Below are 26,531 nucleotides of genomic sequence, written 5' to 3'. Positions count from 1 at the left end.
TTTGTAAACCGATGCTGCAGTCAATAAAGGTTATTAACAGCATATTGGATGTTGTGATGAGATTATAAGAAAGCATTTGAAACATGGCCTACTGCATAGTGAGTATAATTAAATGTTTCTCAACTAAAAATTTTAGAGAGGCGTCAAGTTCTTAAGTTCCTACTCAGTTCATCAGCAAGCATGTATTGATTTGCTTGTGGTTGTTATCCTTGTCATTATTTTAATATTTGCTAACCTTTGGGTAAACTCTCAAGTCATTTTTGTTCAGGAGACTTGTCAGTTTTATGATTTCTCATAATGAATTATCTTAAGTGATGTTTATATTTTATTTTGCCCCTCGTGGCTTAGTTTTCCAGTATTTCTTATTCTATATCAATGTCAGAGAAAAATGGGATTGAAGATGTATTTTGAGTTAAGAAGTGATAAAAACAGAAGCAGGAGGCAGCTCCAAGTGAAGGTGGTTGCTGTGATGGAATTTGGTGGTCAGCGACCAAGTGAGGTACATCTTTCAAATTATGCACATGGCCGGGTGTGGTGGCTCACGCCTGTAATTCTAACACTTCGGGAGGCTGAGGCGGGCAGATCACCTGAGATCAGGAGTTCAAGAGCAGCCTGCCCAACTTGGTGAAACCCTGTCTCTACTAAAAATATTTAAAAACTTAGCCAGGCATGGTGGCGGCCACCTGTAATCCCAGCAACTTGGGAGGCTGAGGCAGGAGAATTGCTTGAACCAGAGAAGTGGAGGTTGCAGTGAACAGAGATCACACCACTTGCACTCCAGCCTGAGCAACAGAGCAAGACTCTGTCTCACCAAAAAAAAAAAAAATTATAGGCATCTTAGATTTTCCATCTGTAAAGAAAGGAGGAGGAACAATGTGGCATCTCAGGTCCTGCCAGTTCTAAAAGTCAGTTATTCTAGTTCTAGAGTACGGCAAAACTATGGATGGCTTTTTGTTCCTACAATTTTTATGAACATTTTCACTGGCTTTAATATCCATGTCCAAAGTAACAGGGAAGGTAAGACTTTTCACCAATACTCAGCTGATCTCCTGCTTCTCTTTTTGTCCAGTGTTTTCCACTTTTCAAAATTTTTATCATTGACTACTAGTACAAGAAAAGGGCCCAGAGTATAGTGTCTGGATTCACTGTTCATAAATGGCATTACAAAAAAAAACCCAAGTAGATCCTTTGAATTGTGTATTTCATGTCAAGTGGCCCTCTCTCTATTTGCCTGGCAATTAAGAATTGGTGACATGAAATTAATCTGGTAGTAATACAATCTTAAATTCACAAAATAATTGTCTTTGCCTTTGAGTAGCAATGCAGCCTGCCTACCACGAGAGGGCAGTGTAGGTGATTGCATGAAGGAGATGGCTTCTGCAAAAAGAAATGACGTTTATGACACTAGTTTCCAGCTTAGAGAGCATTTTCACATGCACGTATGACTGTCTCAGCAGTTCTCTGTGATGGGTAAAGCATGCATAATTGCTCCCATTTTATAGATGGAGAAACTAATGCTAGAAAGACTTGAAGATAATTTGCATAGAGTTGCACAGCTGATAAATGCCATCCAGTGCTTGAATCCAAGTGTCTTGCCACCCTGCCTATAAATGGTACATTATCATCATATGAGTGACTTCCTTATGTAGAGCTGAGAGGCTGTACAAAGCTAGGAAACATCTGTTCTATGGGAAAAATTCTCAAATTTTTTCATCTAACATAGCGTCTTGTGAAAACTTTCAAGACTTATGTTTTCTTCTGTTCCATAAAGATGGGAAAGGCTGGGAATTATTCGTTTCATAAGTGCCACCATGCACAGCCATCATTGCAGTCTCAGTTGTTCTGAGCTAGATTACATAGCGGGTCTTAAATAGTTAGTAGATGGGGAGGAGAAGGAGGTCAAAGTGAAGGAGAAATCAGAACCCGGATGTACATAATCCAAATGACCACTTCCTCAGTTTCCATGGTGAGCTTGGAAATTCCCCATGGACTCCCAGAGCTCCAGCTCTTTATGTAGTTTCAAAGGAGGCAGCAGAATACAGTAAAGGCAGAAGCAAGGCTAAATCAGAACCAAAACAAAGCACCCTGTTTTTGTACACCCAGATGAAGATTTTTCTAAGCTCCCAAATTCTAAGACCTAACACTGGGTGGCCTGCAGGCATTCAGAAAAGTGATCACTTTGCTGGAGGACTTACATACCGAATTTATTCTACTGGGATTTTGCCACTCTTTTTTTGTAGTTAAGGTGGTTCTATCAGGTAATTAATTTTAAGTGCTTTTATTTATTTGTTGTAGAAAAAAAAAAAAAGACTCCAGTAGCCTTTTTTGTGGTTATACCAGTTGCCTGATGATTCATGAATTCAGATCTAAAACCAGAGTCGGTGTAATCAATACGTGAAAAATAGGTGCTGCCTAATTGCCTTTCTAAATCAGTAAAATAATTAAAGCCTTTATAGTCTGGCCGATTAATGCATTGCACATCCATATGGTCGGCTTAATAGGGAAAATGCTTGAGAAAGATAAAAATCACAAGACCAAAAGCAACTAATAGCTGAAAAAAAATTTCTATGTAGTTGATTAATTGTCCTCCTCTTTTTCTCTTAAGAGACTAAACATTGAGTAAATCCTCCGAGTTTGTATAGTTCCGATTTAGTCAGCATTCCCATTGTAAAGTGCCAGTGTTATAATTTTTCATTCATCATTTTCTTAGATTCCAATGTAAGTGTCATTGTTGTGTTTAGTGAAAGAATACAAATATTTATTTTAACATTCTTTAAACAGATTCTTAGTAGAGGGTAGAGCTTTCTAATGCTCTGCAGCTGGGTTTCGGGCTTTAAAATTGGTTGTCGTCTGCACACTAAGATCTCTGCAAGTACTCAGCTGCAGAGAGCAAAATCCCACTTGACAAGCAGTCTCTAGATATGGATTTATGCAATAGGATGTCATGTTTACTTTGGACCTGCTATGATCTACCTGGGAAAATTTCCCTATTATGCATTTATTAAAAAGTTCTAAATATATATTTGCACAATGTTTTCTTATGGAAACATCTGTAAGGAATTATTAACTTATTTCCACACGGGATTTTTTTTTTTTTTTTAAGAGAGAGAAAGACAGCAATTGTGTAAGCAAACCAGAGAAAAACTATGAACATAATACATTTAGAATTCACTCTGAATTCCACTTGGATTTTCTTTCGTTCTCATGTTGGTGAAGATAGATAAGATAGATAACATAATTGTTATCCTAACCAGAATTCGCATCTCATTCTGATTTCCTTAAACATTTTTAGAATTTCATCAGTCTTTTTTAGCAAAGCCAGTCACGGGAGGAGTTGAGTATTGACCTTTTTTCTTCTTTTTCTTTCTGGTTAGCCTGCATTGAACCTTTGGCCTTACCCCAAGTGTATGGGTGGTATATGTTTTTAAATTGATATATCAATGTTGAATTTTTATTGTCACGGTTTCTGTTCATGCTCCCTTCAAACCTTTCATTTATTTGTTTCTGAACCTTGGATATCTCATAAAAATGTCACCATTGTGGTTGAACATTAAGCACCTTCCCATTTTGCTCTGGGCCGTTGAAATAAATTTGGACCAGGTGCTCTGCTCATAATGGAGCCCCTTGAAGTGCTCTGATAATGAGCCGGGAGCGGAAGCTGTCAGCCTTCAGCTGGCTTGAAGAATGCAATTAGAGCAGTTTTAATACTGCAGAGGGACCCCATCCAATCAAGGCCATTTGAGTTAAACCAAGTCTAGAATCCTAAACATGTACTTTTAAGCTTGTCAGCTTTGTCTCTGCACTGAGAATGGGGAGAAGGCATTCCTGTACAATGGATCCATTTTATGTCCAAGAGAAAAAAAATGCTCTGAATACCAATAGAAGTTCTCTCTCTCGTCTCTCCCATTATGATGTCATTATGACCATATTTATGATCTGATGTCAGTGTGGTCAAGATAACCAGTGTCAAATTAAGTTTCAAATGAATCAAGGACTTAGCAAGCCCATTTCTAGAAATCCACCCTAAAAATAGTGCACAGCCTGTTTTTTTTTTTTTTAATAGCAAAATCGGGATTCGCCTAAATATCCATTAATATGGGGAGTGCTTCAGTAAAGTATATTCACTATAGGAAACACTATGCAGCCATTAAAAAGAATAATACTGTCTGTTTTATGTTGTTGAGTAAAGTAAGTCACTTATAGAACAGTTTGTAGAAGCATGATGTGTTTTTTGGGGAAAACCCAATTACAATATACATTTATAGGTAGAGAGAGAAGATTTGGAAGAAAGCATACTAAATTATTTATGGTAAAAATCAGGAGAAGTGGAGATGGAAGGAGGTAAAGTTTGTTTTTTACTGTCTGTATATGTGTATTTTAAAATTATTTTCTCATATTTACTTAATGAATACTTTTTATATTCTAGGGGGAGTTTAGCTCACTATCAGGTAAATGCCCTGTTGTAAGTAAACAAATGAGCTTCTGTGGCCCAGGAGGAGTGGGGAGAAACTTCTGGTATTAAGGGATGCTGGGGCATAGTAATGATGAGAGGGGTTATCACTGAGGGAGAACTTTACATTCTTCATTTTGGAAAATCCTTCCAACAGCCCTGTGGGGTAGATGCTGTTACACTTACTTTACACCCGAGGGTGCACAGGTTTGGAGAGATGTGTTGATTTGCCAGGCCACAAATTTGCAGTGAGTGTAGTAAGGCTTTGAACCCAGGTCAGCTTGGCTCCAGCGACATGCCCATAACCTCTTCCCTTTTCCCTGCTTGGTTTCTGAGGACAGTTCTTTAAAAGCGGATTTGATTTCCTGGGACCTGTGTCCTTTCCCTCTTCATTTCTTTCAAGAAAATGAGGACACAATTCAGGAGTAGTTGTTATTGTCGTTAATGGTTGACATTTTTTATAAAGGCTTAGACTAGTCATTAAGAAGTCTCATTCTGTGCTCATGGGATTCACAGTGGATTCTCCAGTGAGTGGAAGCCTTTGTCCTAAAATGAGGCAGTGTGTAATAATGTCAGTTAATTTCATTTGAAATACAATTTAAAAATAAATAATTTCACACATCAGACAAGCAAGGGTTGTCTTCATAAATATTATGCAAAATGTAAAGATCAGAATAATTATAAAAGTATGTATAACCTCCTTTATAAACTTACTCCTGCGAAGTAGTAGCTTACTCAAATAGCTCATTTCTTCTAACATATTTATTAAGCCACGAATCTTTTTGATTTCATAAAAATAAGCTTATTTCATCAACAAAAAATAGGGCTCTCTATATGTATGTGTGTATGTGCACATAAGTACATACATATATGTATTTCTGTTTCGGATTTTTAAAAACTCTCCACAATGTTTTGTTTGTTTTCCATATCTTCTTTAGCTTGGATTTCTGCTTCATATGGGATACTGCTTTCCTGTTGGGCTTTTTAAGGTGTTGTGCACAATATTAAAATCTCATTTCAGGTTTCCTCTCTATTCCATGACTCAAACTTTGGAATTATTCCTATGAAAGAAATACTTACTAAATTTAGCCACAAGTTAGCCTCTTCCAGTGACCTTAACAAACATTTCATGGCCCTTCTTCTGACATTGTGACACTGACTTTTTAACTTATTTGGGGCAAGTTAATTACTTAGGACAAATAATGTAAACATCCTTGCCCAGAGGCCTGGAAAAGTAGGAACACATAGGTAGACGTGAGGCACTTAGAAAATGTTGCAGTGACCCCTGTACAGTACTGTCAGCTAATTTTATAATAAAGCATAAGAAAGCAATAGAATACGTTGAAGGGAAAAAGCCTCACTTCTGATTTTTTTTTTAACTAAGTCAGCTTTTTTTTCAAGCATCTACTCTTAAATAATTGAATTTACTTGGCATTTAGGTTCCTTTTTCTTATGCAATTTCTTTCCGATTATGATTATTTTATTTTATGTTTTGCTTCTTATCAACCCCTTTGACCATATAACCATGAGACTATCACTGGGCCTTCTGTCCCTTTGTTGCGAAGAAAATTCACACATCCAGGGGCTTCTGTATGTAGAAGGCGAGTTTCTTTGAAAATGGGCACAACAGAATGGTTTTTCCTCCTGGGGTTGCCAGCACTGCCCCAGGCAGGGGCAATAATGCAGACGTGACATAAACAGGCACGTTCACTGTGATGAGACGTGAGGGCTCCTTATTCTTCCAAAGAGACTGTGCCTCGGTGGTTGTAAGTGTACCTTGTGAAATTGTCCCCCAGGAGAACACATGTGCCAAAGTATTAAGAGACAGCCTAACAAACTACTTTGATTTAAAGTGAAAATAAAGCAAAATGCAAAGATTCGGGTCCAGAGAGTCAGGATGGGAGTCGTGTGGTCCTGGCTTTGATTTTCAGTCCTTGGGTGCGCCCTTGCCTGAGAGAAAGCGAGGGGGAGACAGCCTGAAGTCATCACACTCCAGGGCAAATCTGAGGACTGACCTTCCCTCTCAGTATAAAAGAGCTCTACCAGTAACAGCATGGATGGCTGTGTGGGCTGCATGGGAAGTCCAGAGACCAGGTCTCCAGCCAGGCTCCAGCATGGCTAGCTCTGCTAACTCAAGTACTCTGTAACCTACCTAGATATCAGTTGCTTATTTTAAAACATAGAGGACTGGAGAGGGTCCTGTCCAACTCGGATGAAGGAAATTTAGAAGACAATAGTGTTGTGTTTTGTGTGAAAGGAAGATTGTGGGTCACACATTGCTCACTGCTAACACCTACCAATAGTGCTAATTTAAAAAGTCATATATTTTCACACCGAGGCAAGGCTGGAGTTTCCTTTCCTGAGGTTTGGGAGGAGGGGAACAAGGTGAGAGAGGTTGTCTTTGTACTTTTCTTAAATTTATAATTTTTTTTGGTTATTCACACAATGTCATCACTGTTTTGGTTTTTAAAAAATATGTATCTAGAGGAAAATCTGAAAGGTGTATGCAAGTTTATATAAACTATTTTCTAAAAATTAAAAATACATGCACATGACTTGAAAAATTTAAATGATACAAAGAAAGGTAAACTCATCCTTCCCTGATCCTCTAACCCCATCCCAACTTTTGAAACAACTGTTAGGTGTTTGTCTCTTTCCTTCTAAAATGTTAACTGTACGTGTTTTGGTGGGGGAGGGGGCGGGGGGTGGAAGGGAGCTGAATTATGGATGGTTTCTATTTTTTCTTTCAGTTTATCTTTTCTATTTTTTATAATGACTTCTAGTCTTTTTAAGTTTTATCCAAGAATTCGTATGTCTGGAGATACTTATCTCAAAAGTGAAGCAAGGCCAATTTACATTAAAGACCTGACTTTGGGAATTGTTATATGCTATTTAAGTGTACAGTTGCATATAGCCATATCCATAAGTAAATATGGTAACAATTATTTGAAATGAACTTTATTCTTCAGCCTGAACAGATTATATTCTATAGTAGGCTCATGCCATTTTGTTAATTGCATTAATTATTTATTACATACTGCCATTTCGCATAGTTCAGTGGGTTGTGGGAAGCTGATTATAGCAGTTTGTTTCAAGTCAGTTTTACACCCTGGTTGACAAAATCATCACACTTTCTCACTAAAATGAAAGAGCTGGAATAATGCTTGGGGCACTTATAACAGATGCAAGGTTAAGGTGCAAACTGTGTGTGAAGCCTAGCCATCATATTTTTAATGAGATCCAATTTATGCAAGCAATATATACAGTGTTTCCTTCATTCGTCTTCTCGGAAGTTCTTCATTTTGGTAGATTTTAGAACGGAAGATGTGTTTGATTCAGACATGTCTCCCAGACTTCATACTATGATGTTAAACTTACGACATCATAAATTTCTTCTTTAACATTTTCTGTCTTCTGACAAGAAGACAAAAGTTAAAATCAGCTCTTTGGTATTGTTAGTAGTTTCATTACATATTTTTGGAATGAGAAATGCCGAGAACTTGTTAAATATGGAATCACTTGGAACAGCACGATCTCTCCTGAACCCAAGCAATAATAATGCAAATCGAAAGCAGCTTCCTCCTCCACAGATTTGCAGTTTTTCTGATCACAGATGTGTCCTTCCATGTTGCCTGTCTTTGTAAACCAAGCATATTTTTGTCATCACCTCCAAACCCTTTAATCAGCTGTAAGTGCCGTCACTGGATAGAAGGTCCGTCCTTGGGTCTGTATGTGGGTGGCAAATGGTAAGTGAAAGGTTTCACTGAAATCTTGGCAGATTAGGAGCTGGGTTAAAAATACTTTTATAGGACATACTAACTTTTGTGTATTAATATATTTATTGAAAAACCAAAATCTTTCCAAATGGTTCTATGAGGAAGGAGAGAAACGAGAGTTGAATTATAAAAGTTTGAAAGGAGGATTAAAGATTTTTTGAGGGCAGTTGAAGCAGGGTTTGCAGAAGAATTTTCATTTAGCCACCAAACTGTCGACGCCTGCTGGTGCTGGAGTTGACAGAGGTGTATCTGCTAAGGATATTGTATTAGGTGTTTGTCCTGGTGCATAAAAGCGGAGAAGAAATATGCTGTGATGAGCTCTTTTCATAACTTTATGAATGCAGGTCTTGCCTGTGATTTAGGACAGTCTCTGTTGGCATCAAACCTCCCTGTGCACTGGTTTCTGGCTGCACATCGTTGGATCTTTGTATCACACCGCATTGCTTGCTGACCTGTAGTATTTCGCTACACACTGGGATTCTGGCTCTCCAGAGCCGATTCCGTTTTAGGCAGCTGCCTTCTCCATGTTGGAATACTCTGTTTATCTTGCCTTCACCTGGTAACCAGTTCTAGGTAAGATGCCTGCTGGTCATGGTCCTGTTCCCATGAAGGTATTCACAGCTTTCATTTCAGTCAATCAAATTGATTGAGTGTCTGCTCTGGGTATGCAGTATGCAAGTGCTGGATATAGAAAGATGAATAAACCACAGTCTGTGCCCTCGAGGAGCTCACGCTTTAATAGGGGATTTTGGGTGACCTTAATGCTTCAGGACTTCGTAAGAAATAAGCCCGAGTACTTGTGAAATGTTAGGCTTTGTTGATGATTGTCACTAAGAGAACTGGTACTGTTGCCTTCACACTCTGCCTCTGGCCCTCCGTGCTGTTCAAATGCCCATCTTCCTGCTACCTCCTCTACCTTGGAACATTGCAAGGCTTGGAGGGAGCTTGTTCTAAAGTCAAAGAAGAGCTAGATGCTTTGTGAAACTTTCTTCAGACCAGCTGCCACTGACAGCCTGCCCGGAGCCGGACATGGGGCAGGATCATGCCGGGATTGCTGTGACTGGATGGTGGAAAATTTTGCAAAAACATCTGTTCTGTTTGGAGGGTCCAAATATTTTCAAAAACATTTGCTTAGCCAAAGCTCATATTTCACAAAACCTTTGCAAATATCTAGAAGCTTTTCTTCTTTTCCATGTGGACATGGAAGCAAAGGAGAGGAAAATGTGGCCACATGTATGTTTTCAACTTCTTATTTCCAAGTATTTGGCTATTTCAGGGATAGAAACCAATCAGATCACTTTCGTGAGGTATGCGGTGCCTCTAGACTGTTCTCTCTCTTTTGGATAGATACATGAAATCTCGAAGAAAGAAAATTTCTCTAAACACAGTGGGAGAGATTACAGTAATGCTATCAAGCTGTAGTTTTAATTGCTTGAAAATAAACGAAGAAAAAGGTTCACAGCTGTTTGAGAGTGAGGACCAATCACGGGCAGAGCAACAATAAAGCTCCCCTTTCCTGGGATGACTGCCAGGACTCAGCACTCCACATCTGAAGATGTTTTACAAAGTGCAGTGTGCCGTGAGCAGGGAGAGAAAGGCATCCAGAGAAGGCGCGGGAGGACCTGAGTGAGGAGCCGGGCCCTGGCTTCATCCCATCTGTGGGCCTCACGGTCAGGGGAGGAGGAGCTCATGTCCAGACAGACTGGGATGACAGGGACTTCTTAGGGGACAAGTATGAGTTTGTTCAAACTTGGGGGCATGAGTTTTTGAGAACGCTGCTCAACGCTCAGCATGGTGAATGCTACAGACCAAGCATGGAGCCGTACCCGGCACCTCCAGGAGAAAAAAGCACCCCAAACTGTAAAGCTAAAGGCCTCTGCACATGATTGCCTGTGAACCAGAGGTTTGGAGATAAGTTTTCTCCCCCTTTATGTCATTATGTATGTTCCAAGTTGGGCATGGAGAGCAGCTCTTCTGCCCTTTGAACCTGGTACAGACCCAGGAAACCTGGGCCTCTCCCTCAGTACCTCTCACTCCAGGTGCATGGCTCAGGCTCGTGGAACAAATCAGCTAACTTTTCTTTTGTTTCTTAATGCTAGGGAGCAAGCAGGGAGCTAATGGCCAAAGGAAGTCGAGGCACTTGTCCTTAAGACTATCTTTAGTGAAGTGGAAGGTGTAGGATCTGCCATTTGTCATGTCACCTTAGAACAAGGAAAAATCCCCAGAGTACAAACATCCAACTGGCGTACCATACTCGATCTCCAGGTTAAAATATAATACAGCTATGATGCATGAGTCTCATTGTGAAACAGCTGATTGGTGAGGAAGATCAGTTCTCACTAAATTGGAGAGATGAGGCCGTGAGATGAAGAGGAAGCAGTGCTGAGCTGGGAGTCCAGATAGCTGGCTCTGTTCTCAGCTCTGCCACCAGTCACGGTGCTGGTTAAGTCACTGGGCTCTTCCATCCCCTCTGTGCCTTGTCAGTAGGCAGATTGGAGGATGTGTAAGTTCCTCCTGCGCTAAGATCCTTGTACTGAGGACCTGATTTCCAGAGCCCTGGGAACATCTTAGAAATGGAGTAAATTCCACGAGATTTTCCCAGGGGAGGCCTTGATCACATTTTGTACAACATTCAGTCATGTATGGTTGCTATGATACCAGGCAGCATTTTGAAACCACACACAGGGATGAGTCTTTCAGTCAGTGGCCTAAACCATCTCCCTTTGCTGCAGAGCCAGCTTTTCTGCAATTCCAGGGGAAAGTATGGGCAATTGTTAATACCCCAAAGATTTTATATGATTTTAAAACAAAGTGGCCAACAGTGTCAACATTGTTTACCAGTGACTCGTGTGTTCTTTTTCTCTTTGTCCTCCTCCTTTTTTAAAAAAATAACATTTCCTTGGCCTGCTAATTTCTCTGTTCTATGTTGCATGTATGGAAAAGTATCTCAAAACCTATGATGTAAACCTCTCGATTTGCTTTACTTTTCCTGCTCTTGAGATTTTCATGTGGCCCTGATTAAAATTTTAATTTGTCAGTAGAGTCAAATCTCATTAGTGCCCTTCCAGCAATTGGGCACTGGAATCATTTGCAAGGTCTTCAGGGAAGTTTGCCTTTGCACAGTTTAGGAAAGATTCTGTTAATTAGGTGAATGGTATAATTGATATGACAAGAGGATTGTTTAACTTAAGGGAAGCAATTTATTATGCATGCATGAGAAGCTTCTAGGTATTTACTGACCAATTGCATGCCCATTACATATCCTTTTTGTATTTTAGAGATAATCATCTTATATTGTTTTCCTCCTAGCCCAGTTTTTGGCACACTTGAAAGTACTACAAACTGTCTTAAATACATAAATAAATAAATAAATAAATAAATAAAAACTAGGCTGGGCACGGTGGCTTATGCCTGTAATCCCAGCACTTTGGGTGGGCGGATCATCTGAGGTCAGGAGTTTGAGACCAGCCTGGCTAACATAGTGAAACCCGTTTCTACTAAAAATATAAAAAATTAGCTGGGCATGTTGGCTTGCACCTGTAATCCCACTACTCCAGAGGCTGAGCGGGGAGGATCGCTTGAACCTGGGAGGTGGAGGTCTCAGTGAGCCGAGATCGTGCCATTGCACTCCAGCTTGGGCAACAGGAGCGAAACTCTGTCTCAAAAACAAACAAACAAACTACTTAGAAGCAGAAGGAGACGGGAAAGGACACTAGGCTGAGAGACTGAGGCTGAAGTCTGGGTTCTGTTCTTCGCCTCAGCACTGATTAGCAAGCGAGCGTAAGTCATTTATCCTATCTGTACAGTTTGAAGATTGGGTTGAGCACCTGCCCAAGTCCCCTTCCAACCTATTTTGACACTGAGATTTCACAAATTGAAACTAAATTGCCGTACTTGGTTCAAATAAATTATGTTTTTCTAAGTGGCCCAAATCTACCTTCTTCCTCATTTTTTCATTTTGTTAGCCTGGGCAGAAAACAAGAGAAAGTTTGCCCAACACTTTCTCCATCATTGGTTCTCCAGAGCTTTCCAGCAGCACAAGTCAGATTACCTAAGGCCTGGTGTAGCCTGGGCAGCACTGATGAGACTCTGGCTGAAGCCTTGGCATTGATTCTCACAGGCCTCTGGCTGTGCTCTGTGGTCACCTCTTTAGTTGCTGGATTGTAGGGGGGCCTAAAGTAGCCCCAAGGAGAGGGCAGGAGCAGCAAGGGGTTCCTTTGGGGATATGGGCACAACAGCATTTGTTAATGGAGAGATAAAGAGTCCACTGGTTTAACAACCAGAACAGTAGAACTCATCCCTGTTGATGTCTGAGTCATCATCTCTGGAATCTTCCCCCCTCACAACACTGATGGAGCAGGGAAACATGTTCACTGAGGATAATATTTACCTTAATTTAGGTTTTTCAAACCCAGCCTTTCCTAGTTCCATCTGCTGTGGACCTAGTAAATGACAAAGCTTCACTTAGTTGTCTGGAGTGGACACAGACTCCAGCATTTTCTCCTAGAGTTTTTATCCAGGTGGTCTCACAACCATGGAGGGATGGCAGCAGCTTGTCAAAGATTTTCATATTCAAGGGTAGGCAGGTACAAAGGAGTTAACTTGTGGAAGCTTCATCTGGAATGGGGACCAGCCTTGTGCCGAGATGCTGTAGGTACCTGCTAGTTCTTCTTGGCTCTGGATGAGCAGAGGCTGTCTTTGGATGGATTTTGTAGGGTTTTTTTGATAGCTGTTCTTAAAAAGACCATTCATCTCCTCAGGAGTCATAAAATGGAATTACAAACTGATTTTCCAATTAGAGTTTTAAAACAACAGTAACAACAATCAAATCAACAGCAGCAGCCACCCTCTGGAAGGTGCCATTAGGTAGTAACCGTGAGCTTGAGGCAAGCACAGATACTTTTCCAAGCAGGGACCTTGTAGTACTCTGGTTGAGGATCATTATCTGGTTTGATGGTTCCTACCTTTTGTTGTTAATGCTTTCTCTCTTTCTTTCTTTTTTTTTTTTTTTTGAGATGAAGTCTTACTCTGTCACCCACGCTGGAGTGCAGTGGTGCTATCTTGGCTCACTGCAAGCTCCGCCTCCTGGATTCAGGCAATTCTCCTGCCTCAGCCTCCCAAGTAGCTGGGATAACAGGCATGCGCCACCATGCCCTGCTAATGTTTTGTATTTTTAGTAGAGATGGGGGTTCACCATGCTGGCCAGGCTGGTCTTGAACTCCTGACCTTGTGATCCACCTGCCTCAGCCTCCCAAAGTGCTGGGAGTGCAGGTGTCAGCCACCGCGCCCAGCTTTGTTGTTGATGCTTTCTTTGCCACTTCCAACCCTGACCTGGCCTGTACCAGACTCTTTCCAGTGTTCTTTTAACAATCATCCAGCAGTTCTTAGAAATACCTCTGGTGAAGTTCCATAACCTTAGAGATTTGTTTCTGTAATTGTTCGAATTCAGTGCATCTAAGGTGTGTGTTAACAGTTCTGTAATGTGCTTAGCAAAGACTAAATCTGCCTGGGGTTGATTTCCTTAGCATTCCTAAATTCTTGGTTCTAGGTGGAATGAAAACAAAAAACAGAGATAGCACTAGTGAGTTCCTTGCTTACGTTAGTAGTCCTCTCGTGAACATTTAACTGCGCTCTTGGCAAGTTTTGCGATCCATCTGGTCCAGTATTTTGGTCACAAGTAAAAATTTGCTTGATGGAGCTCAATGTACCACCCCCTGCTTTGTGTCAGGTCTAAAATGTACACTGTTTGGGAAAGGAAAAATAGCCCCGGGCTGTAATCGCTAACGCACAAATAAAACGCGTTGTAGTTTTATTTTCTCTGCCTTTTCCCATTTAAAAAGAAGGACAAATGTAGGACCCATATAACTGGCAATTTCCTAGGAAAGAAAAAGAAAAGGCATGAGGTGGTTGGGTGATTTTCTTTTTCTTTAGCTATCACATTAACCCTTGGTATTTTACTACCTAGATAACAAGATGCTAGGCAAGATGTAAAACATTTTTGGTAATTTTTTGAAATAGTTGCAAAATTTCTGGACCATCCTGCACTGACTTAACAGCACATGTTAGGATAGAATAGTGACATTTATGGTCTGCTTGTTGGCAGGAGAAGGTCTGTGAAACATTGTGCAATAAACAAAGTGTGTTTCTTCCATTCCCTCACCTCGATGTCCTATTGTTCTCTTGAGGCACCTCCCCCCTTCTCTCACCCACTCCTCTACCCTACCCAGGTTTTCACTCTGCTTACATTTGTCAAGAACCCCAAACTGTGTCTCCTGGACCCACGTCTGGCTCCCTTCTGTCCTCTTCTATTTAAAACCTACCACCCCTGAATCTTATTCCCAAAAGATTCCTCCTCAGTGCTCAGGGAGAAAGTCAGCTGACTGATTCTTTAGTCATTTTCACCAACACCACAATTAATATGTAGGTTATTGTCTGCCAGGATCTGGGACTATGGAGGTAAAGAGGACCCAGTCATTTCCCTAAAATAACTTAACCTAAATGTGATTTGGATATGCTCCTTGAGTGAGTTTGGACTCAGGATCTGCAAGTGCCCTTCAAACTTTTAGATTCTTAGATCTAAAGTTATAATGAATAACCCTATAGAATGAATCTCTAATGGTGGAATTTAAGATATTCTGTTAGGCTGGTCAAGAAATTTTAAAGGCTAAGTGATCTAGTGCCTCTAAAATTGTACCCTTTTTATTCCACCTGCCCGTAAGATCATTAGCAGAGCATTTTTTAGAGGAAAACAAAAAACAAAAATCTTCTTTGGTTCTCAAGTTCCTAATCTGTGAAAGAAGACTGAGTTAGATGATAATAAGATCGCTTTACGCTTTATCCCACATTCCTGATATTTTGTTTGGCAAACATGAAGTATGAGGAAGTTCTGTTTAACTACTTGAGTGTTGTTGAAAGTTTGCTTCCTCAACTCTCATTAATATTAGTTTAAAAATTTATAGAATTGTTTGTAGCCACATTTCAGAATGCATTGCTTAGTTTTTCAATTTAAAAACTAGTTCTTTGTTGAATGGGTGATAAATAGGACCACATTTCTTTTTGTTCTTTTCTATTTAATAATCAGTTTCCAGAAATCTTGCTTTCTGCTCTCATGTTGGAATAAAAATTGAAAAAGCTTTTGCTTATATAAGATTTTTACATAGTTTCCTTCTTTTAAATTTTATGTTGGTTTCCTGCTGGCTGGTTAAAGTAGAAAATGATGAGGTTTGAAATATGTTTCTATTTTGGGGGAAAATTAAAATTAAAAGAAAAAAATAAGTAAATATATAGCCAGACGTTCTGGTCATTGAGGGTGTTAATTCCGTATCTTTGGTTTCCTTGATTTTGCCTACCTCAGTCATGTATATATTTTTAAATTATAATTTCCAGGATGTCCAATTTTTTTTAACTCTTGGCAGTTACGTATCACTATTAGACTGGTGTGACCTTTTAGATTTTGGGAGGAGAAAAAATAGAGCATTTCTTGCAGTCATGTTAAAACTCTCTGCTTAGATATGATATGCAACTCATTAGATTTAAAATTCCATTTTGATAACTTTCACACTGTGGCTTTTCTTGAGCCCTCTCTCACATGTCAAAGAGATGCATATAGATTGGAAACTGTTTATTCAGGGAACCTCAAAGGGTACTATAAATATAGTTGTAAAATGTCAAGTTATTTGCATGCTGGTGAAATAGATGTCCTAAAAATTTTTGTAATCCCAGATATTTGCTTGTTTCCATTACCAAGGAACACAGGAAGATACTACAAATAATGCGTGTCATTCTTTTCTTTCTGTTCTATTTTAGTATAGTTTTGTTTTATATTTTGATTTAATTTAGCTTTTACAATTAAGAGCCCAAGTTCAAATAGATGTGATATGAAACTATTCTTAAAGATACTTGATTTTTTTCCCCCTGAATTATATGGGTGATACTCTTAAGGAGTGTTTAACAATGTTGGTCATTATTACAAGGGTGATTTTTTGGAGGAAATTTTTTGTTATATCTTGCTATCAAGTCTCCCTGCCTTTCCTTCTCTTTTTTCACCTATGTTCTCGTTCTATTGCAGTTTGCAGAAGTGAGGATGCCTCATTCATCTTTTTAGATCACAGTTCCTAGTCTACAGTCTGTCCAGTACTGGGTACTAAAGGAAAGATAAATAAATGATCTATGTTTTTCAATGCACTTTTTAATATCTTAGTTTCAAATGTTACTCTGGAAGTAATTAGGATCTGTAAATTCTTGTTAAAATGTTTTAGAATAAGGTGTTGTGAAATCTATTTGTTATTTTTAAATTATAAACAAAAGTCCAGCCCTTTTCTGTGGAAGAGAGAAAGAACAGGGTGTAAAAAGAGGAAGAAATAATTAATTTGACTTTAAATCCTTTGGTAGGCAAGGTGCTGAGCTTGGAATTTTTTCATATGATATAAGCAAAGAATAAAATAAGCTTAGAAGATGTTTTCTTGCATCATTCAAAGTTTTTCAAAACATGTAGTTGGCCATCATTTCAGCTGACACGTACATGAAAAGACAGCATATTTTTAATGGATAAAGTAAGTGATGTATGATGAGGAAAGAGTACATGACTATGAATTCAGAAATTAGAATTAAACACTGTGTCAGTCTGGGTCGAACGAGGAGACAAAAACCACAAAGGAACTTAAAACAGGGGAAGTTTAGTGTAAGGAATTACTAAACTAAGATAGGAGAGTAACTATAAAGATTTAAAGAGAACTCAATAAGTGCCCTAAGGCTGGAGAAAAATATGCAAAGAAGGACACACTTGGAAGCCACTCCCCAAGGCTGGGTTCAGACTGTTTTGGGGAGGGTGTGGATGTAGCTCCCTGCCATGGCACGGAAGTTTGCTGGCTTTGGGGCACAGGCAACCTGATGCTGGTGGGGAGTTGGAGTATCGCAGTGGGCACAAGCTGCAGGCGCTGTGTGGGAGGCCTGTGGAAAGGTGGTTACTCAGCCTCAGGACAGGGCTGCGGAGTCGCTAAGGGACTGCATGCTCTGCACACAAGACCGGAGCAGAGATGTCCCTATATACATGCACTGCTGAAGGACAGTGAAGCAGCAGCAAGAAAATGTCAAAACACCGTACTCTGGAGCCACTACAGTGTCCCTGCGGCGCCCTCTACTGACAAGGCCTCACTCTGAGCTCACTCTAACTGACATTGAGCTCACTCAATGTTAGGCTTTGAGTCAAGAAGAATGCTTCGAGTCCAGTCCATTATCACAGAGCAGCTATTAAGGGGTGTATTTGGAGTTGAGCAGTGATCACCTGACAGCTGGCACAACCCCAAATCCCACATTCCAATTTAGCCAGAGACGTTTTGTTGTGATAATTTATAAACAAATCAACAGGAGCTCATTTCTCTTGCAGGGTTCACTCTCTACCTTATAACTGAAGTACTCAGTAAAAAATTGTGTGGTTTTGCTGGGTTTCCCCACTCCGTCCATCACCGTTAGGCCAGATCCTTCGTGTCCAATCATATTTCTGCATGGCTGTTCATTCATCAAACCTAAATATAAAAATAAAATTTTTCATGGCCAAGCAAAAAAAAAAAAAAAAAAAATGTGTTCATGATAATAAGATTTATTTTGATACTTGAAAAATGTTCGCATATTAAAATCAAGAAATACCCCCTTGTCTTACTAAAGCCAGCTCTTTCTGATTGTATGCATAGTATATGCCTTTTTATATTATTTGTATATAATATAAAAAAAAATTGTATATAATTTGTAATATACTGGGTTTTCACCATTGTAAATACAGCCACTCTGGGCCTGAAAACTCTACTGGCTCTTTTTTGTGTAGCTCTATCTCATAAGGCTTAGTAAGAGCAAGGGATAATCACATTTAACAAAGCCATTTCTTTTTGCTATTAACATGCTCACCTTTACGCTTGATGGCAACAGCCAAATCCCTCCATTAGGCATCATTAAAATTATTCTTTCGGTTATTTTGATTAATGCTTTTTAATTTCATTGTGCTCCCTCTTGGTCCTAAATTGTAAGAGCAGTTGAATAGGAGTGTTCAGTGGAGTGTGTCTGCCATTCATTGTTATGCATATATTTATGTGTTTTGTCTACTTCCTTAAATAGCAGCTTCATAAAAATGAGTGCATTGGCAGAAATGTTTATATAAAATTACATTTTGCAAAGCTTGATTTTACAACATGATAATACAAGAGAGAATGTTAAGGAAGTAGAAAGCAACATCTGCATTGTAAGATCTCATCATGGTACCACAATCTAACAGTGATAGTAGTAATAATAATGCCTTTTTTTCTTTTGAGTGCTATGGCCAGCCATGTTCTAAGTAGTTTACTGCACTAATTCATTTGATCCTTACAAAAACCCATGTATGAGGCAAGTACTATTCTTATTCCCATTTTAGAAGTAGAAATATTAAAGCAGAGTTTAAATAACTTCCCAAGGCTGCCTGGCTAATCAGTACTGTGCAGAAGGTTGAGCCCAGGCAGTCTGGTTTCAAAGCTCTCATTCTGAACCACTGTAAATCATACTGCCTGCAGGATCAGTGGAACAGATTTTTTTCAATTGTACTGCCAATCTGACAAGACAGGAAGAAATACTCAGATGCTAAATACCAAGTGAAATTTGGAAACCCAGAGAGAGCTCTGGAGGCTGACTTTCACCCTGAACTTGCTCTTAGGTTTTTACAACCTCCAGAGCCACAGAAGGAAAACTCTAGGCCCACCCAAGTTGAACTGTATAATTAGCAAAGGCTCCTCCCACCATGGAACTGGTACCTCTAAGCTGTATTCTCTTGGTAACGGCAAGCCAGAAAAAAACCTGAGACTCCTCCAAGGAAAATTTTCTGTCTTGAACCTTAGAGCTATGTGGAGGAGCAAAAAATAAATCTCCTCAGAAAATTTGTAACCACAGAGCAACTTGTGGATTTACAGCTGAAATTCACACTAGCTGAATGGTCAGAAAAACATTCAGCTTAGAATCTAATTAAAATGGTACCAGGTTGGTAGTCGCTCTTGTTACCTAGCAGAAGCAAATGCAGATTCTTTGTGAAGGAATTTTCTTTATTTGACCATAAAGAACCCTTACAGAATTCCTGAAATACATTAGCTCCCATTCAAAAATCTCAAAACACACACAAAAAATAAATCATTGTGAAAAAGAGTCAGCAGAATCAACCTGCAAAGACTTCAGATACTGAATTTATCAGACATAATACATAAAATAAGTATGTTTACTACATTTACAAAAATGCAAGAGAAGATTAAAAATATGTGTAAGGAGCAAGAGTATTGAAATAACAAAGAATTTGAAAATTAGGCAGATGCAACTTATATTAACTAAAATATAGAAATTTCAATTAAAAGCTTGACAGGTAATCAATGACAGATTAGATAGAATCAAATAAAGAATTAATAAGCTAGAAGATAAAATTGAATAAAGTATTTAGAATGCAGTAGATACAAAGATGAAAAATATAGAAGAGAGCTAAACGACAACAAGAAGAGTGAATTTCCAGAAGTGATTAAAGATACCAACACATTAAACAAGATTAAATTTTTAAGAGATCCGTATGCCTAGATATGGCATAGTAAAATAGCAGAGCACCATCACAAAGAAAATCCTTAAGCAGCCACAGAGAAAAGACATGTAGCTTTCAAAGGAGCGGTTCAACTAACTATAGTGATGACAGGGCAGAAAATAGTGGGACAATGTCTTCAGAATACAGAGAGAAAATTAGCCTGTAATTGTTTGCTCAGCCAAATCTGTCTTTCAAAAATGAGGATAAGATAAAGCAATTTTCAGACCAAGGAAAGAGGAGTAACATATTCTCATGAAAGGAGATTCTAAAATATGTACTTTGAGAAGAAGGTAAGAGATCATGAATAAAATGATTAGAGTTAAAAGAAGGAATGAAATGGTAAATATGTGGGTAAATTTGAATCAACAGTAACTTTCTTGTGAGCTTAGAAAACCAAAATATGTGTCGTTTATAGCATGTCAGTCAGGACGTGATTACATATAACGTATTATTTGGGAGGAAGGTAAATTGGCAATGTTTAGGTTTTGATACATTATGTATAATTTTGGTATTTTCAGAATAACCACTAAATTATATTAAATATAACTGGACAAATTATTCCAGTTAAGAGACAAAGATTATCAGTCTGGATTTTTAAAAAATGTTGGCAGCATGCTGCTTCCAAGAATCATCTTCACAACACATAAAGAAAAGATGAAATGAAAAGTATGTAAAGTTATATGCCAGGCAGAGTCCTACAAAAAGAAACCTGGTATATTACTAATGAAATTTAAGCAAAAATATTATTAATGATAAAGAAGGTCCTAGCAGGTTCCATTTACCGGAAACATAAAACAATTCTAAACGTTTATATACTTATTATGTTACTACTATGACCCAAAATATGTAAAATCAAAATTATTGAAATCACAAGGAAAAATAAAACAGTCTTGTTATCATGGGGCAGATTTTAATCTCTTTCTCACTCTGTCTAATTGGTTTATCAAGCAGGCAAAAAAGTAACAGTGTTAAGCTTGATGTGAAAGACATATAAAGAACGCTGCATCCAACATTTGAAGTGGGAGAGCATTTTAAGGGCACGTAAAATACTTAAGAAAATTGACTGCAATGAAAATATTTAAGACAATTGCACTATAAACTCAGTAACAAAAACTAGAAGAAAACCCGTATGTTTGGAAATTATGAAGCATGCATGCAAATAAATCACAGGACAAAGCAGACATTATGGGAAACATAAAATATTTAGAAATAATAATGAAAATACATAGAATCTATGTTAAAACTTATGGGATATAGCTGAATAGTACTTAGAAATGTATTGAAGAAAGGCTGAACATTAATGAGATGAAAGCATCTGTGCTATTCTGTTCCCTGATCAAGTTGGTTAAACTAGGAACTGTTTCCCAGAATCTCCTTCCTTGTATGGGAAGTCCAAAAGAGGAACTTGTAGGAGACTGGGGGGTAGAATTAGTGAAGCAGTGGCCTTCATTCTCCAGAGTACTTCAGGGTGAGATGAGCTGATGAACAGAAATAGAGGCAGGTGCAGGCAGGTTCTGGCTTGTCCTCATTTTTGTCCTCTCTGTATCTAGCTCTTCTTCCCTCTGACTGGCCACCCCAGGTTCTTTCCTGTGGACCCACAAAAAGTGAGCTTTCCTTAGACCTCTCTGTGCATCCCCCACTTTGTAGGTCCACTTTGGTGTTATATGAGCCTGGCTTCTGAGTTCCCTGCATACAAACTCTGACTGGTCCTCCTGCTCCTGCGCTTCAGAAGGAGTCGCTGGTGTCCCCATCAGGATCAGCACCACCACCTTCACTTCCCCAGCCCCTCCCACAGTAGCAGGGTCTAATTGCTGTAAGCATTCCTCCTGTCACATCACTGGTGATGGTTCTGCATCCCTGACTAGTACAGCATCCAGCCTCAGTAAGAAAAAATAACCACCTAATAACCCCTCAGAAAATGGAAGGATATAATGAAAGAGGAACTAGAATTAAGGGGAAATTTTTTTTTACATTAGACAGGATCAAGAAAGCCAAAAGTTTGTTCTTTGAAAAGATGAATAGAGTTGACAGACCTCTGCCAAGACTGATCAAGGAAAATGAAAAGAGAAAAGCCATAAACAAATGATGTTAGTAACCACAGTTAGGGCAGAGATTTAAATCTAATAAAATAATATTTTGAACAGATTTGGGGCCAATACATTTTAAATCTTAGACACAATGGGAAAATTCCTAACTTATTAAAACTGACTCAAAGGCTACAAAGACCTAAGTAGCTTATAACCATTAAAAATAGGAGTAAAAAATCCCATAGGTTGGGTGATGGGTCATGAAAATTCATTATAGCATTCTCTTTACTTCCGTGTATGGTTGAAAAATCTCTGTAACAAAAAGTTAAAAATTTAAATCTTTTCATAGAGAAAACACCAGGCCCAGATGTTTTTATCATATAAGATGATCAAGGATTAAATGAGATAATACATATAAAGTACTTAGAGAGTACTTGGCACAATATTAAGTGGTCAGTAGATCTTAGCTATTATCACTCTTAACATTCCTTGGGCTTGTTTGCAGGGTCTCTCTTCAACCTATACTGAGGTACAAAAGTAGAGTTTAAAATAAATAATCTCTGAAAACCTCATACAGGTAGACATAGAGGTTAAGGTCATAAAAACATTTTTTATGTGCTTTTACAATAATCAGGCTGAAATCTTCCTTATACTACCAGTTCATTTATTTAGCAAATTGTTTACTAAGGTGTGGGTTAAAGGTAAGATTCAGCCTAGCCCCTAGCAGGTAAACCCTCTTTAATGTGCAACAATTTCTGAACTTCATTGATGAGGGTCACAGCATGATGGAGAGCTAGGAACTTGCTTTAATCTTACTTTCTATTATGGAGGAATTCAGAAAAATAGCCAAAGTAGTGTTATTGTTCATGTGTTCCAGAATAAATGTATAGAATTAACATTTTAACATGCTCTAGAATAGCAGCTCAAAATCTTATCCCCTAAAGACACAAAACATTATGATATATATATATTCATAAAGGAGAGTACAGGCAGCCCCCAACTTAAGAGATGGGTGGGTTCTGGAAAGTCGTTGTACCTTAGTTCTTGAGTCATGGAGGCGAGGAACTACCGACTTGGGAAAGGGTTTCAGGAGCAGGGAACAGGAGGGTGCATCAGGAATTGTTAGCATAAAGAAGACAAAGAGAAGGGTAGTATGCAGCCACATTGGTGATTGCAAAAGCGGCCTGAGCCCCAGCTGAGCATAAAGCCAGATAGCTCTCCTGATGTCATGAGCTGTGTTTGCTTTTAGTTTAATCTACTAGTTTAGCACTTGTGACATGGTGGACATGATTCTTGAGGAGGAAAAGGTTTATGATGATTTCTTCTGTGAAATTTCATGCTCACATTCAGATAATATATTCAGTCCAGCCTCAACAATTTCTTTCTTATTTTTTTTGTGTGTGTGTAGTTGTTGAAATAGTTCAAGGAATGAAGCTGCCACGTGGTGTTGCCCTTTGAGTCTTGTAGTTAATTTTTATATGGTAAAGACTTGCGCTCCCAGGAGTCCCATCTGACATGAGGCTGTTCTCTCCTGTCATGTACATGTGGTGTGAACTGCCTGCTTTTACTAATTAACTTTCTTCCTTTTATTAATTAGTGTTCATTTATGCTTTAGTTTATTGCATGCTCCGGGTTTTTTTTTTTTTTAGAGATATTCTCTAAATCATATTCCCCCACCCCTTTATTATCTACTCTTCAGTCACTCACTAGATATTTATGGAGCCCCTGCACTGTGAAGACCTGAGCTGGGTGCTTCAGAGGACACTGTGATGGGTAAGACACTGTCTCGGTTCACAAAGAATGGAAAGCAGAAAGAGAGAACAGGCTACTGTGTAGTGTAGTATCAGACAGAAGATAAGCACCATAGTACAATGTTTTCTGAGAATTCAAAGGAAGAGGAGGTTGAATCCTGACTACCCTGAGCTGTGAGGCCTTAAACAAGTTACTTAACTTCGCCGAGCTTCAATTTCCCCATCTGGAATATGGGGCTTATATTATACATATTGCTTTGGTGTTTTCAGGAATAGAAATGATCTGTATAAAGCACAGTGTGTGGGAAACAGGCTGTCCTTCAGGAAAGCTATTATCATCAAATCAGCAAATAATCATTGTGCACCTACTATGTGCCAGCCACTCTTCCAAGCCCAAGAGATACACTGGTGAATACAACAAAGAGCCTTGTCTTCGTGAAGCTTACATTGTATGTAGTAAATGATATTAAAACATTATTATCAAATCCATAATAAATGAAGATCTCTTGCTGTTACTATTAGAGTATCCATTTGGAGGAAGCTGGAAAGATATACATACATATGTTTAACAGTGGAAGATGGAAATTTGGGGATGGGTGGAGGTAGAGGAGAGGAAATCACACACACCAAAGCGCGGGCTGGGAGATCTTCATAGGACGGGCTCAAGGAAGGCTGTTGAGGGGTGTTTTGGGCCAGGGCATGTGGCTAACCCTGGAGTGGGGAGTGAGTGCCAGGCCAGGGAGTTTATAGACAGTGATAAACCATGGAGAGCCATTTTTAACCTGGAATATGACTTGATCAGAGTGGAACTTTAGGAATTTTGATGTGTTAGTGATGCAAAAAGGGGATGGAAGGGAGAGAGACTAGACCAGAAGTTGGAGAGATCAGGTCATTGCAAAATTTAGTTTAAAAAAAGAAAAAAACCTGAAAGGAATGAATTGGAGCCATATTCTGTCATTTAGTAAGTCTATATTGGGAACTTTCAAATTTAATTTTTCAAAGTCTTATTAACATGCGGTACATGAACTTTAAGTGTACATGACTGATTTTTAACAATTGCATATTTCATCTATATCCCTGGTAAACACCATCCAGATCAAGATAGAGCACACTGCCAGCACCTATATTGAGGACTTTTACCTCAAAATGCAATGTGAGCGCCATGCATTGTAGCTTGTTTTAGGGAGGGATGGTGTGGATAAGTCTATGAGGTAAATCCTACCTAGCGCCAGCCGTCTTTTCAGCTCTCCGGTCCATCTCCCTCCCCTTCCTTCCTGAGCAGCCAGTTGCTACATTAACCAGACAGCAGGAAGAAAGGCAGACTGTGTCTACCAGCGTCTGCACCTCTTCCTGCGTTAACTTTTTAAGTGGGATACACGAGGCACATTTACCCTAATGGCCTCGAGCATGAGAGAATCACATATTATACCAGGCCCTGGGTTTCCTAAAGGGAAATGGCAGAAATATTTACAAGTAGCTTTAGTGTGGCCAGAACATACCCAAACAGACCGCAAATAGAGATCCTGTCAGCAAGTGTACAAGGGGAGGCTTCACTGGGTCTAGGGGCATGACTAGGGAGCAAGGGCCCTAGAGTCAGTGCTTTTTGCCATTCTCCCTCTCAAAAGAAATTGTATGGTGTTCTCTTCATATATAGGAGAGGACCCATTTTCGTTCCAGTGCTGGTGACTGCCCTGCCATACTCTAGTTGGATATTCGTGCATCAGTTGTTATAAAGGACAACTGGGATTGGTTAAATTAAAAAGGGTAGATTCTTTTCAAGTTGTGTCTCTTCAACTTCTGTAACTACTATGGGGTCAGTTTTATGCTAGAGCAAATAAGAGAGCCATCCATTTAATAGATAAATGGTACTGATTGAGCAAGAATGATGACTGAAAGTAGTGCTTTGTATATTTAAGTAGATGCAGGATTATATGCTCTGTGGAAAGCAGAATTTGAAGGTTTTGTTCTACATCACTGATTGGTTCGAGGCACATTTACTTTTCAAAATGAAGATGGGAAGTGTATACTTGGGGAGGTATATATGCAAAGTGAGAAATAGACAAGGATTCCTATCCTAATTGAAGAAACTGAATTTTAATCCTGGAAGAAGCATGAAGACTAATGGCTTTCCTTTTTTCCTTTTCTTTTGGCTTTATTCAACAGTTTTTTAAAAAGATGGATGCAGAGCTGCTCGGGGCGTGGGGTGGGGTGGGAAAGGTGAGGATGGAAGGGTTCTGTGAGGCCCTCTAGCATCTTCTCAGTATGAGTGGATTCAGCCAGTGTCTTCTTAGCCCCTTCCAGTTGTTTCCATACCTTTCCACTCCTTTGCTCAAAAGCCAAGTGCTGGTGTTATGAAATTTAAGAAAAGCTATTTCATTGCAAACTCTTATTGGTTGAAATCTCTCATTGGGATCACAACATATTTTGGTTCTTTGGGATACTTTTTGCCATTAATAAGAGGTATGAAAATACTGTTTTATCTATTGTTTTCTTTTGCTATATAGTAGAATCAATTTCTTCAATTGTTTCCTGAATACACTCCTGTAAAAGATTTCTTCCTCATATCTGTGTAATTGTCATAGAGTTGACAAGGATGCAGAAAAATTGGAATGGTTATGCATTGTTTATAGGAATAAAAAACAGTACAGCCATTATGGAAAACAGTTCCTCAAAACAGAAACAAAACATTATAGAAAACACATTCCTCAAAAAACCGAAAATAGAATTACTGTGTGATTCACCAAACCCACTTCTGAGTATATATCCAAAATAATTCAAAGCAGGGTCTAAAAGAGATATTTGCACACCCATATTCTTTATACCATTATTTACAATAGCCAAGGAGTGCAAGCAACCCAAGTATCCATCAGCAGATGAGTGGATTGAGAAAGTGTGGTGTGTAATTACAGTGGAATATCATGCAGATGTAATGAAGGAAATCCTATCACA

General features: G+C 39.0%; 1 protein-coding gene across 2 annotated transcripts in view; it reads left to right on the top strand.

Moving 5' to 3' along the window:
- JAZF1 (JAZF zinc finger 1) overlaps nt 1-26,531 on the top strand; it is a 349,309-nt gene that overhangs the window by 100,328 nt on the left and 222,450 nt on the right. Inside the window, exon 1 of one of the 2 annotated variants that reach the window (XM_050783213.1) lies at nt 7,180-8,196. The exons of the other annotated variant lie outside the window; for it this stretch is intronic. Coding sequence (XP_050639170.1) covers nt 8,181-8,196 — 16 coding nt within the window. The 5' untranslated portion in view covers nt 7,180-8,180. Of the gene's footprint in view, nt 1-7,179; nt 8,197-26,531 lie in introns of those variants that run through there. 2 annotated transcript variants of the gene reach the window in all.

This window comes from Macaca thibetana, chromosome 3, assembly GCF_024542745.1.
Source record: "Macaca thibetana thibetana isolate TM-01 chromosome 3, ASM2454274v1, whole genome shotgun sequence".
NCBI classification, from domain to species: domain Eukaryota; kingdom Metazoa; phylum Chordata; class Mammalia; order Primates; family Cercopithecidae; genus Macaca; species Macaca thibetana.
This window is presented reverse-complemented; position numbering and strand designations above follow the sequence as displayed.